This window comes from Abramis brama, assembly GCF_963993115.1.
Source record: "Abramis brama genome assembly, chromosome: 13".
NCBI classification, from domain to species: domain Eukaryota; kingdom Metazoa; phylum Chordata; class Actinopteri; order Cypriniformes; family Leuciscidae; genus Abramis; species Abramis brama.
Window position 1 is genome coordinate 477,326 of NC_139975.1, and position 19,791 is coordinate 497,116.

At 39.4% G+C, this 19,791-nt stretch overlaps 1 protein-coding gene across 1 annotated transcript in view; it reads right to left on the reverse strand.

Moving 5' to 3' along the window:
• The window catches only part of wdr1 (WD repeat domain 1), a 27,903-nt gene extending 8,396 nt beyond the window's left edge, over positions 1-19,507 (reverse strand). Inside the window, exons 1-9 of the mRNA XM_084132190.1 lie at positions 19,367-19,507; positions 18,050-18,171; positions 16,863-16,953; positions 16,640-16,787; positions 15,926-16,106; positions 13,379-13,456; positions 3,776-3,856; positions 1,799-2,032; positions 486-575 (exon numbers count right to left, since the gene is read on the reverse strand). Of these exons, the coding sequence (XP_083988316.1) occupies positions 486-575; positions 1,799-2,032; positions 3,776-3,856; positions 13,379-13,456; positions 15,926-16,106; positions 16,640-16,787; positions 16,863-16,953; positions 18,050-18,171; positions 19,367-19,382 (1,041 nt within the window). The 5' untranslated portion in view covers positions 19,383-19,507. The remainder of the gene's footprint in view (positions 1-485; positions 576-1,798; positions 2,033-3,775; positions 3,857-13,378; positions 13,457-15,925; positions 16,107-16,639; positions 16,788-16,862; positions 16,954-18,049; positions 18,172-19,366) is intronic.
• Positions 19,508-19,791: the final 284 nt, after the last annotated feature.

Here is a 19,791-nt window from a genome sequence, read left to right on the forward strand (position 1 = left end):
CACTGGACACCCCGCGCACTGGACACCCCGCGCACTGGACACCCCGCGCACTGGACACCCCGCACTGGACACCCCGCACTGGACCCCGCGCACTGGACACCCCGCGCACTGGACACCCCGCACTGGACACCCCGCACTGGACACCCCGCACTGGACCCCCCGCACTGGACCCCCCGCGCACTGGACACCCCGCACTGGACACCCCGCACTGGACACCCCGCACTGGACCCCGCGCACTGGACCCCGCGCACTGGACACCCCGCGCACTGGACACCCCGCACTGGACACCCCGCACTGGACACCCCGCACTGGACACCCCGCACTGGACACCCCGACTAATCTGACGAATGACTCCTGTCTTCATTTGAATTAGTCTCATATCTGAAGTTTGCGTCACTGATTGAGTTTTCTCTCCCTGAGTTACTGTGAAGCTGCTTGAAACTGTCTTAAGCCCTACAGAAATAAAGCAGATTGAGTTGAAGGATATTAATGTGTCCATCATGACTGCCAGAGTAGATGTTCAGTCGTCCGTCCGCTTTATGAACCGTCAGACACTGGATGGATTTGGTGTGACCCTGAAACAAACACACAACAACCACAATTAACTAAGAACATAAAATAACATTTTCATTCCTTAATATATTAAAACAAAATGTAAATAACTTTGCCAAAAGCAAAATTTCTTATTTTCATGTAGTTGATGTACTACACTGACTAAAACTAAAATAAAAACATAATAAAAGCTATATTAGGCATATTAAATAAAAGACTAATCAAATTTACAAAAACACACACACACAAAAAAAAAAAAAATGCCTGAAATTAAAATGAAAATTTAAAAAAAATATTAGTATAATCTATAATAGCATCTTAATGATGCAAAAAATATTTGTCCATTACTCTACTGACATTGTAATTGTCACATTGTAAAATGAAGTAATTTTGTATTAAATACGCAATTGTTTAGTCTCAAAAGTTATAATTAAAGTATAATTAAAACCTTTTTTTTTTTTATAGTACAGCAGTATTATACAGAACGAAAAGCTTGTATCTATTCGTCTTTTTTTCCAAAAATAATTACTATTGGTTATCCTTTATGTCCGTCTGTGGATTTTGGAAATATTTAACCAATGAAAAGTATTAAAAAGCTTGTGACTAAACCTCGTAACTCCATTGGCTCCTCAAACTGTCACTCAAACATCATAACTCCGCCCACCTCTATTGTGATGCCCAGTTTGGACTTCTCTGCTCATTTGCAATGCAAAGGTAAATGAAGAACTGTTTGTTTAAAGGTGCAGAGTGTAATTTTTAACGGCATCTAGTGGTGAGGTTATGAATTGCACCCGGTGGCCGACAGGAAGTGATGTCGACGTCTGAGACAGCAGAGAGTAGCCAGTTAAGCGGTTTCTTTACAAAGATAAATTAAGAAATTAGGTTTACTTAATTATTCAGTAAAACGATGTTATTGCGAATATTATTGTCACTTGTTCATCATTGTGTCAGTGTTTATTCGCTGACTTTAGCTGAAGCTTCTTATCATGAAGAACAACAGTGACGAAACGCGTTTGTCCGTTCAGGGCCACCGTAGAAACATGTCAATGTAAGCGGGCCCGCGGTGTGTGTGTAGAGAGAAATGCCTCATTCTAAGCTAATAAACACATAATGGTTTATTATGTAAGGTCTTTATACACCACTGAAACATAGTTATGTATATGATATTGCATTTCTGTCAACAGATCCTCCTGAATATTACACAATGCAGCTTAAAAAAAATAGTTCTTGATGCTTTCGGTCTCACCTTGATGGTGCGCAGGGGCCGGTCGGGGTTGCTCTTGTCCAGGTAGTTGATGAACCCTGACAGAGAAATACTGAGCAGGTGATTCTTCTGCCACAAGCAGCCCAGCTGCTGGTCCAGCACATCTGAGCCCAGGTTAAAGGTCGTGACCCCTGTCCCGGTGCCCACGTCCCACAGCTTCACCGTCTTATCCCCCGATGCGGAGATCAGCTGCGTGCTGTCGGGACTCCAGCTCACCTGAGGAACGAAGAAACTTTATTTATAAAGCACCTTTCACAAACAAGGAAGGGTCACACAGTGCTTTACAGTAAAACATATAATAATAATAATAATAATAATAATAATAAAAAACGAATAAAATAACAGCTGTACAAATACCATCAAACACCATAGACATTTAATAAACGCCAAACCATATGGGTAATTAAAGGCTTTTTTAAAAGCTTCCACAGAAGCCACAGTTCTCAGTCTGAAGGGAGAGTTGAGGCCACACACAGTGTTCTGGGAAGGGTTAAAGGTCATGGCCTGAGGACCTGAGACCGGCCGGGGCGTGTGCGTGTAATAAACCCGGGATGTAGAGGGTGCGTGACCAGGAGAGGCTCTGTGAGTAATGACTCAAATTTTAAAATGCACAGGAAGAACATTTCGACGTCATTACGCCATTTCTACGTCAATGCGCCATTTCTACGTCATTATTACGCCATTTCTACGTCATTATTACACCATTTCTACGTCAATGCGCCATTTCTACATCATTATTACGGCATTTCTACGTCATTACGCCATTTCTACGTCATTATTACACCATTTCTACATCATTATTATGCCATTACGCCATTTCTACGTCATTTCGACATTTCGACATCATTACGCCATTTCTACGTCATTATTACGCCATTACGCCATTTCTACGTCATTACGCCATTTCTACATCATTACGCCATTTCTACGTCATTACACTATTTCTACGTCATTACGCCATTTCTACGTCATTACGCCATTTCTACGTCATTACGTCATTTCTACGTCATTACGCCATTTCTACGTCATTACACCATTTCTACGTCATTACTCCATTTCTACGTCATTACGCCATTTCTACGTCATTACGCCATTTCTACGTCATTATTACGCCATTTCTACATCATTATTATGCCATTTCTACGTCATTACGCCATTTCTACATCATTATTACGCCATTTCTACATCATTACGCCATTTCTACGTCAATGCGCCATTTCTACGTCATTATTGCGCCATTTCTACGTCATTACGCCATTTCTACGTCAATGCGCCATTTCTACGTCATTATTACGGCATTTCTACGTCAATGCGCCATTTCTACGTCATTATTACGGCATTTCTACGTCATTATTACGGCATTTCTACGTCATTACGCCATTTCTATGTCATTTTTACACCATTTCTACATCATTATTATGCCATTACGCCATTTCTACATCATTTCGCCATTTCTACGTCATTTCGCCATTTCGACATCATTACGCCATTTCTACGTCATTACGCCATTTCTACGTCATTACGCCATTTCTACGTCATTACGCCATTTCTAAGTCATTACGCCATTTCTATGTCATTATTACGCCATTTCTATGTCATTATGCCATTACGCCATTTCTACGTCATTTCTACGTCATTATTATGCCATTTCTATGTAATTACACTATTTCGACGTAATTACGCTATTTCGATGTAATTACGCTATTTCTACGTCATTACGCTATTTCTACATCATTGCACGTGCAATCCTTTCACTTTCGGTTTTCAATCAAGTGTTCACGTTCTCTCAATTGGATTAGAAAAGGAATAACCCCTTCAAGCACTTTCAAGATCGAAACTTCACTGGGATCGAGCTCAAGCGGATCGATTAAGGTGTTTTACATGAAGGATATTCAGTCCGACTGAGCCGTCAGTGCCATCACTAACGGATTATCTGGTGTGTAAATGCCCAACACTCACCGCGTAAATGCCCCCTTCGTGAGCCTTCTCTCCTCCCAGAGATCCCAGCTTCTCTCCGCTCTTCCCATCGTACAGGAAAATCTGGATCAGAGGAAGAAACAAGAGTGAACAAGGCAAAATAAAAGCTTAAATGTCGTCAAGTCAACTTTATTTATACAGCGCTTTTACAACACAAGTGTTTCAGAGCAGCTTTACAGAGATAACAGGAGAATAAAGCAGTAAAGTTTGTTTCCAGAAGAAAATAGCGTCACAGTCCAGCTTAAGTTCAGTGATGCTTCATTTTTGTTGTAAAAAAGTTCTTAATTTAATTTTATATATATATATATATTTTTTTTAAATTATTATTAATGCCATGAACCAGAACAATACAATGAGACAATCACTTAAAGTAAAAAAATACAAAATAAATAAAGTGAAATAAAATAAGACCAGTGCCAGAGGACAAGAAAAAAAGTATTACAAACAACAGAACAAGGTGCTACTTTATACAGCATCATCCCTGCTTACAATGCTATAAGCTCTAATGGCCTGTTTACTTATGCAATTACACAAAACAGAACAATAAAGCTTAAAATCATTTTTAAAGCAAGGAAAGTTAGGTTTGGAGTCAGACCACTTCATTTTATGAATATGAAACTTCCCCATTAATATTAACAATTATATGAAGTATGCCTCATCTTTCTCAATCCCATTACCATTGAAGTGCATCATTATGTCAGATCCACTCAGCTGTAAATCAATGTTACATTTTTTCTTAATTAAACGCTCCACATCAATCCAAAATATTTTTGTATGTATGCAATGGAAAAATAAATGAAAAATTGTTTCCTTTCACCTTTACAAAAATTGCAGGAGTAATTAATATCTAATTTAAAACGTTCCAGCACATGTTTTACTGGATATATTCTATGCATTATTTTAAAAGAGACTTCTTTAACTTTGTTATTAACGTAGAGTTTATCTACTGTTCGCCAAGTAAAAAACAAGCTGGAGGGTAAACAATATTATTAAGTATATTCCTAATGTAGTTATTTGAGACTTTATTTAGTAAAATATTTCTATTACCAAGATTTTCCCCATGATATCTGTAAAATGTAGATCTTCCTCCTGAAGGATCAATACCTTCCTGGGAATTTATCCATTACAACTGCAAAGTCTTTAGGTCTAACTGGTATTTTAAATTTATGCAAAAATTCTCTATATGTTAATAGATTTCCATCATTATTCAAAAGCTGACTAACTAATATAATATTGTTTTCAAACCAGTAATCAAAAAAGAGAGGTTTATTTTTGTAAAGGATGTCTTTGTTGTTCCAGATATAATATCTCAGTGTGTTTATGAACTTTTGAAAGCTTAAATGGCATTTTTTCAATTGAATAATTACACTTCAATATAAATGAGAGGTTGCGCAATTGTTTAAATAGAAAGTTAGGAAAGGACTTCCAAATACGGTCTTTATTTTTTAAATACTGAATAAGCCAATTTATTTTAAAAACATTGTTCAAAGCATCATAACTCAACACCTCTAAACCACCATGATCTTTGGGATTGCATAACATTTCTTTTCTCAAATAATGTGGCTTGTTTTTCCAAATAAAATCAAGAAGCATTTGACCCAATTGTTTGGTCACTTTCGGGGGAATATCCAATGCTAACGACACGCACTGATCTGGAGATCCTTCAGCTTTAGACTAAAGTCTCTCTGTAACCACGCATTAAACCTCTTACTAGTTTTGTTAATAATTGGATTGAAGTTTAAATTGTTATGCAGATTTTCATCTTTGCATATAACAACCCCCAGATATGTTACTTGATTTGCAATTGGAATATTACAGAAATTAGTTAAACTACATTCTTTAGGAGGAAACGGAACAGATTTACTCATATTCATTCCTATCCTTCAGAAATAAAGCAGTCATCTGCAAACTGACACAACTTCAATGTTTTCCCTAATGCTGTAATTCCTTGGAAATGTCCTTTTTTAATGTGAAGGGCCATTATTTGCGTTGCTAACAAAACCAAATTTCTCAGAACGGCTTCAGCCTCTCTATAGGGTTTGATAGCTTTTAGAAAATAATTGCCAAACCCAAAAAATGTGTTCTATGGTATCAAATGCCTGGTGAAAATCAATCAATAAGATTAAACTATCATCTAAAACATAATCATTGTAGTCTACCATATCAAGTATCAATCTAATATTATTACTAATGTGTCTTCCTTGAATAAACCCAGTCTGATCCCCATCTATAATATCTTGTCAGTCTTTTGGCAAAGATCAAAGCAAATAATTTGGCATCATTATTTAATAGACTAATGGGTCTCCAACTCTCTGAACAAGAGTGTTTTAGTTTGGCTTTGGAGTTGATGCGATAACAGTCTTAAAGAGGAGGGCAGTTCCCCTTTCCAACAGACCCGAAACACTTCATAACTCACTAACAAGCCCATCATTACCCGTCTGGGTTTTTGAGTCGCCAGACGTCACCAACACGGGAACATGCATCTCTGATTTCACAACGAGTTTCATCGCTTCTTGACGGCCATCAGTCCAGATCTCCATCTAATACACTGACATCACCCCCCCATACTATTGTGCTGAGGGAAATTTAGTTTTGACTCGTTTCAATTTAATTTCTATATTTTTGAAAAGGTTTCATTAAGCTGTCTATTACTGGTGGCATATGAATTCACAAGAGTGTTATTCATCAGTGTTAACATGCAATATTATCATTCTTCCCAAACTATTGATTTCGTGGCTAAGAACCTGTAGTATAGCAGTATAGCAGTATAGCAGTATAGGAGTATAGCAGTATAGCAGTATAGGAGTATAGCAGTATAGGAGTATAGCAGTATAGGAGTATAGCAGTATAGCAGTATAGCAGTATAGGAGTATAGGAGTATAGGAGTATAGCAGTATAGCAGTATAGGAGTATAGCAGTATAGCAGTATAGGAGTATAGCAGTATAGCAGTATAGGAGTATAGCAGTATAGCAGTATAGCAGTATAGCAGTATAGGAGTATAGCAGTATAGGAGTATAGCAGTATAGGAGTATAGGAGTATAGCAGTATAGCAGTATAGGAGTATAGCAGTATAGCAGTATAGCAGTATAGGAGTATAGCAGTATAGGAGTATAGGAGTATAGGAGTATAGCAGTATAGCAGTATAGGAGTATAGGAGTATAGCAGTATAGGAGTATAGGAGTATAGCAGTATAGGAGTATAGGAGTATAGCAGTATAGGAGTATAGGAGTATAGCAGTATAGCAGTATAGGAGTATAGCAGTATAGGAGTATAGCAGTATAGCAGTATAGCAGTATAGGAGTATAGCAGTATAGGAGTATAGGAGTATAGCAGTATAGGAGTATAGCAGTATAGCAGTATAGGAGTATAGCAGTATAGGAGTATAGCAGTATAGGAGTATAGCAGTATAGCAGTATAGGAGTATAGCAGTATAGGAGTATAGCAGTATAGCAGTATAGGAGTATAGCAGTATAGCAGTATAGGAGTATAGCAGTATAGGAGTATAGCAGTATAGCAGTATAGCAGTATAGGAGTATAGCAGTATAGGAGTATAGCAGTATAGGAGTATAGCAGTATAGGAGTATAGCAGTATAGGAGTATAGCAGTATAGGAGTATAGCAGTATAGGAGTATAGCAGTATAGCAGTATAGGAGTATAGCAGTATAGCAGTATAGCAGTATAGGAGTATAGCAGTATAGGAGTATAGCAGTATAGGAGTATAGCAGTATAGCAGTATAGGAGTATAGCAGTATAGCAGTATAGGAGTATAGCAGTATAGGAGTATAGCAGTATAGCAGTATAGCAGTATAGGAGTATAGCAGTATAGGAGTATAGCAGTATAGCAGTATAGCAGTATAGCAGTATAGGAGTATAGCAGTATAGCAGTATAGCAGTATAGCAGTATAGGAGTATAGCAGTATAGGAGTATAGCAGTATAGCAGTATAGGAGTATAGCAGTATAGGAGTATAGCAGTATAGCAGTATAGCAGTATAGGAGTATAGCAGTATAGCAGTATAGGAGTATAGGAGTATAGGAGTATAGCAGTATAGCAGTATAGGAGTATAGCAGTATAGGAGTATAGCAGTATAGGAGTATAGCAGTATAGCAGTATAGGAGTATAGCAGTATAGGAGTATAGCAGTATAGCAGTATAGCAGTATAGCAGTATAGCAGTATAGGAGTATAGCAGTATAGCAGTATAGGAGTATAGCAGTATAGGAGTATAGCAGTATAGCAGTATAGCAGTATCGGAGTATAGCAGTACAGGAGTATAGGAGTACAGCAGTATAGGAGTATAGGAGTATAGCAGTATAGGAGTATAGCAGTATAGCAGTATAGCAGTATAGGAGTATAGCAGTATAGGAGTATAGCAGTATAGCAGTATCGGAGTATAGCAGTACAGGAGTATAGGAGTACAGCAGTATAGGAGTATAGGAGTATAGCAGTATAGGAGTATAGCAGTATAGCAGTATAGGAGTATAGCAGTATAGGAGTATAGGAGTATAGCAGTATAGGAGTATAGCAGTATAGCAGTACAGGAGTATAGCAGTATAGGAGTATAGCAGTATAGCAGTATAGGAGTATAGCAGTATAGGAGTATAGCAGTATAGGAGTATAGCAGTATAGCAGTATAGCAGTATAGGAGTATAGCAGTATAGCAGTATAGCAGTATAGGAGTATAGCAGTATAGCAGTATAGCAGTATAGGAGTATAGCAGTATAGGAGTATAGCAGTATAGCAGTATAGCAGTATAGGAGTATAGCAGTATAGGAGTATAGCAGTATAGCAGTATAGGAGTATAGCAGTATAGGAGTATAGCAGTATAGCAGTATAGCAGTATAGGAGTATAGCAGTATAGGAGTATAGGAGTATAGCAGTATAGCAGTATAGCAGTATAGGAGTATAGCAGTATAGGAGTATAGCAGTATAGCAGTATAGCAGTATAGCAGTATAGGAGTATAGCAGTATAGGAGTATAGCAGTATAGCAGTATAGGAGTATAGCAGTATAGGAGTATAGCAGTATAGCAGTATAGCAGTATAGGAGTATAGCAGTATAGCAGTATAGGAGTATAGGAGTATAGGAGTATAGCAGTATAGCAGTATAGGAGTATAGCAGTATAGGAGTATAGCAGTATAGCAGTATAGGAGTATAGCAGTATAGGAGTATAGCAGTATAGCAGTATAGCAGTATAGGAGTATAGCAGTATAGCAGTATAGGAGTATAGCAGTATAGCAGTATAGCAGTATAGCAGTATAGGAGTATAGCAGTATAGCAGTATAGGAGTATAGCAGTATAGGAGTATAGCAGTATAGCAGTATAGCAGTATCGGAGTATAGCAGTACAGGAGTATAGGAGTACAGCAGTATAGGAGTACAGCAGTATAGGAGTATAGCAGTATAGCAGTATAGGAGTATAGCAGTATAGCAGTATAGCAGTATAGGAGTATAGCAGTATAGCAGTATCGGAGTATAGCAGTACAGGAGTATAGGAGTACAGCAGTATAGGAGTATAGGAGTATAGCAGTATAGGAGTATAGCAGTATAGCAGTATAGGAGTATAGCAGTATAGCAGTACAGGAGTATAGGAGTACAGCAGTATAGCAGTATAGGAGTATAGCAGTATAGCAGTACAGGAGTATAGGAGTACAGCAGTATAGCAGTATAGGAGTATAGCAGTATAGCAGTATAGGAGTATAGCAGTATAGCAGTATAGGAGTATAGGAGTACAGCAGTATAGGAGTATAGCAGTATAGGAGTATAGCAGTATAGCAGTATAGGAGTATAGCAGTATAGCAGTATAGCAGTATAGGAGTATAGCAGTATAGCAGTATAGCAGTATAGGAGTATAGCAGTATAGGAGTATAGCAGTATAGGAGTATAGGAGTATAGCAGTATAGGAGTATAGCAGTATAGCAGTATAGCAGTATAGGAGTATAGCAGTATAGGAGTATAGCAGTATAGCAGTATAGGAGTATAGCAGTATAGCAGTATAGGAGTATAGCAGTATAGCAGTATAGGAGTATAGCAGTATAGGAGTATAGCAGTATAGCAGTATAGGAGTATAGCAGTATAGCAGTATAGCAGTATAGCAGTATAGGAGTATAGCAGTATAGCAGTATAGCAGTATAGCAGTATAGCAGTATAGGAGTATAGCAGTATAGCAGTATAGCAGTATAGGAGTATAGCAGTATAGGAGTATAGGAGTATAGCAGTATAGGAGTATAGCAGTATAGCAGTATAGGAGTATAGCAGTATAGCAGTATAGGAGTATAGGAGTATAGCAGTATAGGAGTATAGGAGTATAGCAGTATAGGAGTATAGCAGTATAGGAGTATAGCAGTATAGGAGTATAGCAGTATAGCAGTATAGCAGTATAGGAGTATAGCAGTATAGGAGTATAGGAGTATAGCAGTATAGGAGTATAGCAGTATAGCAGTATAGGAGTATAGCAGTATAGCAGTATAGCAGTATAGGAGTATAGCAGTATAGGAGTATAGGAGTATAGCAGTATAGGAGTATAGCAGTATAGCAGTATAGGAGTATAGCAGTATAGGAGTATAGCAGTATAGCAGTATAGGAGTATAGCAGTATAGCAGTATAGCAGTATAGCAGTATAGGAGTATAGCAGTATAGCAGTATAGCAGTATAGGAGTATAGCAGTATAGGAGTATAGCAGTATAGGAGTATAGCAGTATAGCAGTATAGCAGTATAGGAGTATAGGAGTATAGCAGTATAGGAGTATAGCAGTATAGCAGTATAGCAGTATAGGAGTATAGCAGTATAGCAGTATAGGAGTATAGCAGTATAGGAGTATAGCAGTATAGGAGTATAGCAGTATAGCAGTATAGCAGTATAGCAGTATAGGAGTATAGCAGTATAGCAGTATAGGAGTATAGCAGTATAGGAGTATAGGAGTATAGGAGTATAGGAGTATAGCAGTATAGGAGTATAGCAGTATAGGAGTATAGCAGTATAGGAGTATAGGAGTATAGCAGTATAGGAGTATAGCAGTATAGGAGTATAGCAGTATAGCAGTATAGGAGTATAGCAGTATAGCAGTATAGGAGTATAGCAGTATAGGAGTATAGCAGTATAGGAGTATAGCAGTATAGCAGTATAGCAGTATAGCAGTATAGCAGTATAGCAGTATAGGAGTATAGCAGTATAGGAGTATAGCAGTATAGCAGTATAGCAGTATAGGAGTATAGCAGTATAGCAGTATAGGAGTATAGCAGTATAGGAGTATAGCAGTATAGCAGTATAGGAGTATAGCAGTATAGGAGTATAGCAGTATAGCAGTATAGCAGTATAGCAGTATAGCAGTATAGCAGTATAGGAGTATAGCAGTATAGCAGTATAGGAGTATAGCAGTATAGGAGTATAGCAGTATAGCAGTATAGCAGTATAGCAGTATAGGAGTATAGCAGTATAGGAGTATAGCAGTATAGCAGTATAGGAGTATAGCAGTATAGGAGTATAGCAGTATAGCAGTATAGCAGTATAGCAGTATAGGAGTATAGGAGTATAGCAGTATAGGAGTATAGGAGTATAGCAGTATAGGAGTATAGCAGTATAGCAGTATAGCAGTATAGGAGTATAGCAGTATAGCAGTATAGGAGTATAGCAGTATAGGAGTATAGCAGTATAGGAGTATAGCAGTATAGCAGTATAGCAGTATAGCAGTATAGGAGTATAGCAGTATAGCAGTATAGCAGTATAGCAGTATAGGAGTATAGGAGTATAGCAGTATAGCAGTATAGGAGTATAGGAGTATAGCAGTATAGGAGTATAGCAGTATAGCAGTATAGCAGTATAGGAGTATAGCAGTATAGCAGTATAGGAGTATAGCAGTATAGCAGTATAGCAGTATAGCAGTATAGGAGTATAGGAGTATAGCAGTATAGGAGTATAGCAGTATAGCAGTATAGCAGTATAGGAGTATAGCAGTATAGCAGTATAGGAGTATAGCAGTATAGCAGTATAGCAGTATAGGAGTATAGCAGTATAGCAGTATAGGAGTATAGCAGTATAGCAGTATAGGAGTATAGCAGTATAGCAGTATAGCAGTATAGCAGTATAGCAGTATAGGAGTATAGCAGTATAGCAGTATAGGAGTATAGCAGTATAGCAGTATAGGAGTATAGGAGTATAGCAGTATAGCAGTATAGCAGTATAGCAGTATAGCAGTATAGCAGTATAGGAGTATAGCAGTATAGCAGTATAGCAGTATAGCAGTATAGGAGTATAGCAGTATAGCAGTATAGCAGTATAGGAGTATAGGAGTATAGCAGTATAGGAGTATAGCAGTATAGCAGTATAGCAGTATAGCAGTATAGGAGTATAGCAGTATAGGAGTATAGCAGTATAGCAGTATAGCAGTATAGGAGTATAGGAGTATAGCAGTATAGGAGTATAGGAGTATAGCAGTATAGCAGTATAGCAGTATAGGAGTATAGCAGTATAGCAGTATAGCAGTATAGCAGTATAGCAGTATAGGAGTATAGCAGTATAGGAGTATAGCAGTATAGCAGTATAGGAGTATAGGAGTATAGCAGTATAGCAGTATAGCAGTATAGGAGTATAGCAGTATAGCAGTATAGCAGTATAGGAGTATAGCAGTATAGCAGTATAGGAGTATAGCAGTATAGCAGTATAGCAGTATAGCAGTATAGGAGTATAGCAGTATAGCAGTATAGCAGTATAGGAGTATAGCAGTATAGGAGTATAGGAGTATAGCAGTATAGCAGTATAGCAGTATAGGAGTATAGCAGTATAGGAGTATAGCAGTATAGCAGTATAGGAGTATAGCAGTATAGCAGTATAGGAGTATAGTAGTATAGCAGTATAGCAGTATAGCAGTATAGGAGTATAGGAGTATAGCAGTATAGCAGTATAGCAGTATAGGAGTATAGCAGTATAGCAGTATAGCAGTATAGGAGTATAGCAGTATAGGAGTATAGCAGTATAGCAGTATAGGAGTATAGCAGTATAGCAGTATAGGAGTATAGTAGTATAGCAGTATAGCAGTATAGCAGTATAGGAGTATAGGAGTATAGCAGTATAGCAGAATAGCAGTATAGCAGTATAGCAGTATAGGAGTATAGCAGTATAGGAGTATAGTAGTATAGTAGTATAGCAGTATAGTAGTATAGCGCCCCCTGCAGATCTACTGCTGAAATGCGAGAACCGCATGTCATTTCCCATTGACTTCTCCAGGACTCTTCATCCTGCTTACAAGCACAAAACCCTTTCCTTTACAATATAAAAATAAGGATTTCCTTTTCAAAAGATCACGTAAACCTCTGGCATTAATCGAAAAAACTGAAATAGACATCAACGTTTACACTTTTTTTGTTTTTTGAAAAATGAATTATTGAACTAGGGTCTTTTAATTTATAAATAGCCGCTCTGGAGTAAACCGTGATGTCATCGTCCAGCTCAGTTCAGTTCTCATATAATGCTGTCAGTGCAGGAGATCAATAATACTGTGGAATATTAAATGAAATGTCCCCGACTGAGCAAGACAAAGGTGACAGTGGAACCAGACCTCCATCAGAGTGGAGTAAAGCCTCGGGGTCTCACCTGTCCGTCAGCACCGGCCGATGCGTAGCGGTTCCCGTCCGGAGAGAAGCGCACACAGTTCACGAAGCGACTGTGATCCTGCAAACACACACACACACACACACACACACACACCACAGTAATTATGAATCAGAATCAGTTCCTCTTGCAGCATCTCATCTCTTCTCTGATGATGTGGGCGGGGCTATAACCTGTCACTCACATGACATCAGCCAATAGCAAACCACAACCATCCAATCAGTTTCCCACAGACACAATCAAGCCCCGCCCACATGTGTTCTTGTTCCTGAAGCGCTTCACTCGATATACGACAACAGAGGAGAGAGGAAGAGCACAACTTGTGTATCATGCGGACTGACTTTAACACAATCTGAATTGGCAGCGACGAGCGCTTGATGAAAATATGACTCTTTTAAGTCGTTTCAGAGCAAATACTTAGAGATTCCTTGTTACTAAATATATCTTCTCTGATTTATAAGTGACATTAGACTTGGTAAATATGAATCTGATTCATTTCTACGAATCAATTTCAAATGGTTCCAGAGAAGAAAAAAGAAAAAAAAAGACCAGCACAACTTCCCTTTAGTGCCAGAAAAGTGGAAAAGTTAAAAGCAAAAAATAAAGTGTGTGTGAGAAATGAAGAGATAGTGATCGTCAGGATAGGAGCGGCTCGTCCTCTATAAACACACCAGATCTGCACTCAAGATCTCATTCCTGTCCATGACTTCACACAGCCAGCGTTCCCTCATATGCGGGATTACAGTGGTTATTATGGTGGTTACTATGGTGGTTACTATGGTGGTTACTATGGTGGTTACTATGGTTACGCCGGTTGCAGTTTGATTAATCGTCGGATCGTGGTTATTTATTCTAATCACAGTTATTAGAGATAACTTCAATAATTGTGAAGCGCAAATTTCATTCAAATAAGAGAATTTTAAGGGTTTAAAGAAATGCCATAAATATGCACAAAATAAATAAAGAGCTTTAATCATATTTAAATAATTACAAGCAAATCATGAGGACTAATTGTATTATAATAAAACAAATTTTAGGACTTCAAGTAAGCTTGCACTGACTCTGACACAACAGAATTAAGTCATTAATGTAATTTTTGTGTATGAGTTAATCGTCAGCACAAGCTTGATGAGGGCGACTCGCCTCTTCTTCATCTGAGCCGTTTCAGCTCATCTTCATCATCTTAAAGGTCAGTGTCAGTGCTGTAATCGACGCCGGACACGCAAACACTGAAACCCATGTGGGATTACAAAGGTAAGAATCTGTCTAAGATCTGCTGATCTGATGTCCTTTCATAACATGACATGACAAACTAAGGTAGAGTTCACTGACTTCATGATGATGACATCAGCAGCGAGAGATTCCTGCCGGTCCTGTTCCCTCTATCGGGAGTTAAAGAGTGGGATCACTGGGACTCTCAGCCTGTCTTTAACGGCTCGGTGCCAGTCGGTGAACAGTTATGCTGACTGGATCAGGACTGGTACCTCGAGTCTGGGGAGGGTCCTATAGCTGTATGCTAATGCTCTGTTTAAGGTCGTCACCCATATCCATACCTAAGCACTGCCCTAGACCTGACGACGACAGCTGGTATTCTCTAGGATCTTATTATAATATTCCCGGCTCTTAATCTGCACGTTTACACACACGGCACGACATCAGGTTTCACACGCGAGAACTGAGGAACTGCTTCACTCCTCCAGAGTCGCTCCACACCAGCGCTAGGGGAACTGCAGTGACGGTAGTGTTAAAGCTGTGTACACACACACAGATCACAGCCTATAGATTTACTCCAGACACTAACTCTACGAACATGGAAGACGTTGACAGATGAGCCTCTAAACCTTTACACTGAGGAGAAACCCCAGCGTGAGTTTGAGGAGACGAGAGGAACATGATCATGTGTTTCTGCTCATCAAACACACACACATACGCTGATAACTCTTCATCACTGGCCACTCTCTGTCAGACAGGATCTGATGACGCATGAGACAGATCGCACACTGATGAACAGGAGAATGCGAGCCGTCGTTCTCAGCGCCGCCAAAATAAAAGTTCAGAGTTCGAATGCAAGCAGGAGAATGTTCCTAGTGGAAACATTAGTTCTCAGGGAACCGTCCTGGAGACTCGTTCCTGTAACTATCCTGTGCGAAAGCCCTCATGTAACTCCACAACAACTACAGAAATGTCTCCGCTAACGTTCAGAAGCTCTTCCTGAGTCTCTCCGTAAGGCTGCACTCGCTCCTGGGGATTCTGGGATTCTGGATGAGGGAGATTGGCCTGTTCTGTTATTGCCGGAGTTTCAGAAGCTTGTGTAAAGACTCCGCCCTCTTCTGGATGGAGGCGGAGCTAAAGCTCATCTGCATTTAAAGGGACACTCGTTCACACACAAAACGGGGCAAATTTGACCAGCTGTAATAAATGATCTGGGGGTTTAGAGCTGAAACGCCACACACACACACACACTCTGGGGTCATCTGTTGAGAAGGGGCCTGATGTGTCTCCATAACAGAGTAAACGGGCGTGACTTACACTCATGGTGCACTTGAACTTGAAGGGCGGGCCCTCGAGGAAGGTGGTGCAGTTGTCGTCGCTGCCCGTGACCAGACGATACGGCCTCGTCTGTTTAATGTCAACGCTGTTGATGATCTTACTGTGACCCACGATCTCTCCGACAGATGAGCCCGAATCCCACAGGAACACCGCGCCGAACCTGCACACACACACACACACACACACACACACACACACACACACACACACACACACGCACACACAGGACAGCGTCAGCGCTGGGCGATATGACCAAAAATTTATATCACTGTATATTTTCAAAATGATACCGGTTTCACGGTATATGATGGGGTTTGTTATTTCAAGCATGACTGTTCCCACATTATCCACTGATACTGCAGTAGACTGACTCAGAACGCCCTATTTTACTGTCATGAGTGAATATTGTAGAAAAATTCCACTCTAGTATTAATACAGGTTTGCAGTGTTTATAAAGAGGTCCAGCAGGAGGCGTTCTGTTGGGTGCAATTCACAAACTCACCACTAGATGCCGCTAAAATTACACACTGCACCTTTAAGAGGCATACACCAGTTTTGCGGTATATTAAAAATTAATATCATAACAAAAATAAACACCGGTATTCGGTATGAACCAGTAAACCGGCCAGCACTAGGACAGTGTTAGCACTGGCGTCGGCTGGCTTAGGGGCGTGGCCTGCACCCGTCACTCACTTCTCTCGCCCCTCCCCCACCACGGCCACTCTCTTGCTGTCCTCGGTCCAGGCGATGTCCTTGATCTTCCCGCCGAACGGCTGGTACTCGTACTTCAGCAGGTGCTCCTTCTGCGTTGTGTCCCAGATGCGGATCTTCCCCGACACGTCTGCGCGGGAAAGAGGAGCACACGGTTAAGAGCGGCTAATGCGCCGCGACGGAGATCAGACGGGTCGGCACTCACCGCCGGATGCGATGTAGAATCCGCTGGGAGAGTATTTCGCCACGATGACCGGATGCGGGTGTTCGGTGTAGACGTCTGCGATCGCAGGGTTCTGCAGGAGAGGGTTATTAAAGAGTTAACGCCACTAAACACCATCAACATTCAGAAAATACACTATATAATCACTTCAACAATCTTCATAAGGCCATCATTTTTTTTCCCATTAAATTAATGTACTATATTTTCATTTTAATAGTTTATCTAATATATGAATTAATTTTATGGTACTAAATTATATTTATAAAGTAATTATAATCCATTTATTGACTTTTTGAGCATAGACCTGGAAAATAAAATTTCCAGATTAAATTGTGGTAAATCTTGAGTGCTTGATCTTGGTCTATTTTTAAAGACACTTGGCAGATTATTACAGAAGGGCATCTTTTATATTTCATATAAAAGATGATATTTTCATCTTTTATATGAAATATATGTTCTAAAACACGTCTTCCTCTAAAACCGGGAGAAAAATCAAAGTCGTGTTCCGAATGTGAGGTTGATATCTCAGTAAATGAGCGTTCAGTGAGACGTCGTTCGGGCGCAGTACCAAACGCTTCCACTAGAGGACACTCATTTCCTATTCGTTTCCAACGTGCTCATTTTTGACCATGAGCAGCACAAGCATAAATATTTAACATTACTCATGTCCATTATTTATTTTTGTGTGTTCACACAGCAAGCGATAAAAAAAAAAATCAATGATCAATTTAGTTTGTAAAAAAACAGCCACAAGTCTTAATATCAACTTTGCATTGACTTCAGCTCATGTTAAATATGAATTATTTCACACATCATACATGCAAGAACAACAAAAAAACAAAAACTATTTACAGTACCTTTATAAATTGAATAAAAAAATATGTTGGGTTCAGATAATTTCATAAAGATCGCAGTTGATTGCACATGAACACCACAATGTCGTAATTACGAGTCGGAAACCTGGAACTTTCTTTAAGTTTAAGTTTAAAATTAAGTTGCATGTACAAAATACATAGGATTATATGATTAAAATAGAATAATAATTATTTCCTTCAGAAATGGAATTAAAACACACCTGATGCACATTCTTTATTCATCATTTTGTAAAAGTAGTGTTTTTAAATAATAATTCTCGCTCCACTCCTGACTCCGCAACACGACGATCTTACCTCGATGTTCCTGATGATCACGCTCTTGCCGTTGGTGTACAGGAAGTTGTTCCCCTTGGGGTCTCCGCCCAGGACTTTGGCCACGCCCCTCTCCATGTGCGGCAGGCTAGCAAACACGTGCTCTGCGCGACACGGAAAATAATCAATTCTGAGTGCAATTCTTGAAAGATTCTTTAAATCGTTGCTTGAACATCTTATTTTAGTGTAATACAACAAATACGACAAATATTAACAATAACTTTAAGGGCCCGTTCAAACCAAGAACAATAACTACAAAGATAACTATATTAACGACTAGCGGACGATATCGTTCTGTTTATTCTAGCGCGTACAACTTTCTTCTTAAATTAGAAAATAAGAATTTTACTTGTAGCCCGTTAACTGTCAGTTTCCCAGTAGCAAGACACTAGGTGTCGCGCTTTTTTATTGGCTTTACCCGCCCAATTCACATAATTTCGATTCACACTCCACTCACTCACAGCAGCTCAGAGTTGACGATCACACGTTGATCTGATTGGTTACAAGGTAGTTTGTGACGTCAGAAACGATTTCAAAGCGTGTTTTTGAGACTGTCTTTGGTTCACTGCAGTTTTAAGGAGAAAATACTCAGCAATGCTGTCGACTTATGAATTTACACATGGTTTGTCTTAAAGCACATTAAAAACACCACATAGACAACATTAAAAACTTGATTTTCACCACAGGGGGACTTTAAACGTTTTACACTTTTATATTTAGAAGCGCTTTCACTTCTTCTTTAAAGAGACCGACTTCAGTCTGAATGAACGCATTTCACTGACAGTTACTGAGTGACAGTTACAAGTTCTTAATGTTTTGAACTGCAGAAATAACGACAGTTTTTCAAACACACCCCGTCTGCCATTGGTCAGTCAGACAGGTAGTCCCGCCCCAAACACGCTATTGGTTGACTCGGTGTCAGACTGATCATGATTCTCAAAACCAACACAAAAATCAGTGTTTGGATCGAGTCACACAATCACAGTTTAACACTCTTCGGGTAGAAATATAGATCATAGAATTGCATTCACCTCTGCATAGGAAGTTAAATACACACATACTTTCAACTGCAGCGCTTCAGACACGTCCACAAAATAACCTCCCATTACAATACCACATTTCTGGACACGCGTAATGGTATTACCATGGTATTCGTTGGAGAAATATGATACATGGATATTCAGCAGAGTAAAACAGGCCAGTAACACACACACACTCACACTCACTCACTCACTCACATACACATACATATACACAGACGCACGCGCAGTGAGCAGACAGACAAAGACTGTGACTTACTCAGCTCGTAAGACATATCGGCTTTATTTCCCTCCGGTGAACGAAAGATTGAATGAATAAGGGAGTGTGTGTTTGGGTCCGTCCGGATCTGAGCACTTCCGTCACTGAACGCGGAAGAGGCGGCGGCGCGCGCACGGCTCGGCTTTGCCCATATATGGTAAAGATGGTTCGGGCTCGATCAGACATGCGCGCACACGCCCGGAGGATGTGACGTGTAACGGGAGAAAGTGCGTGATGATGGTGTTTATGATCACAAACCATTAAAATGAATGTAAAAAAAGATTTATCGTCTATATTTACCGAAAGATAATATTATATAAAGTTATATAAAGTCTCTTCCCTTTTAAGATACAGTGCTTCGCTCCCTGAACACACATGCTGACCGTATATCATTCTTACTGTATACAGGAATTACTTTATATATG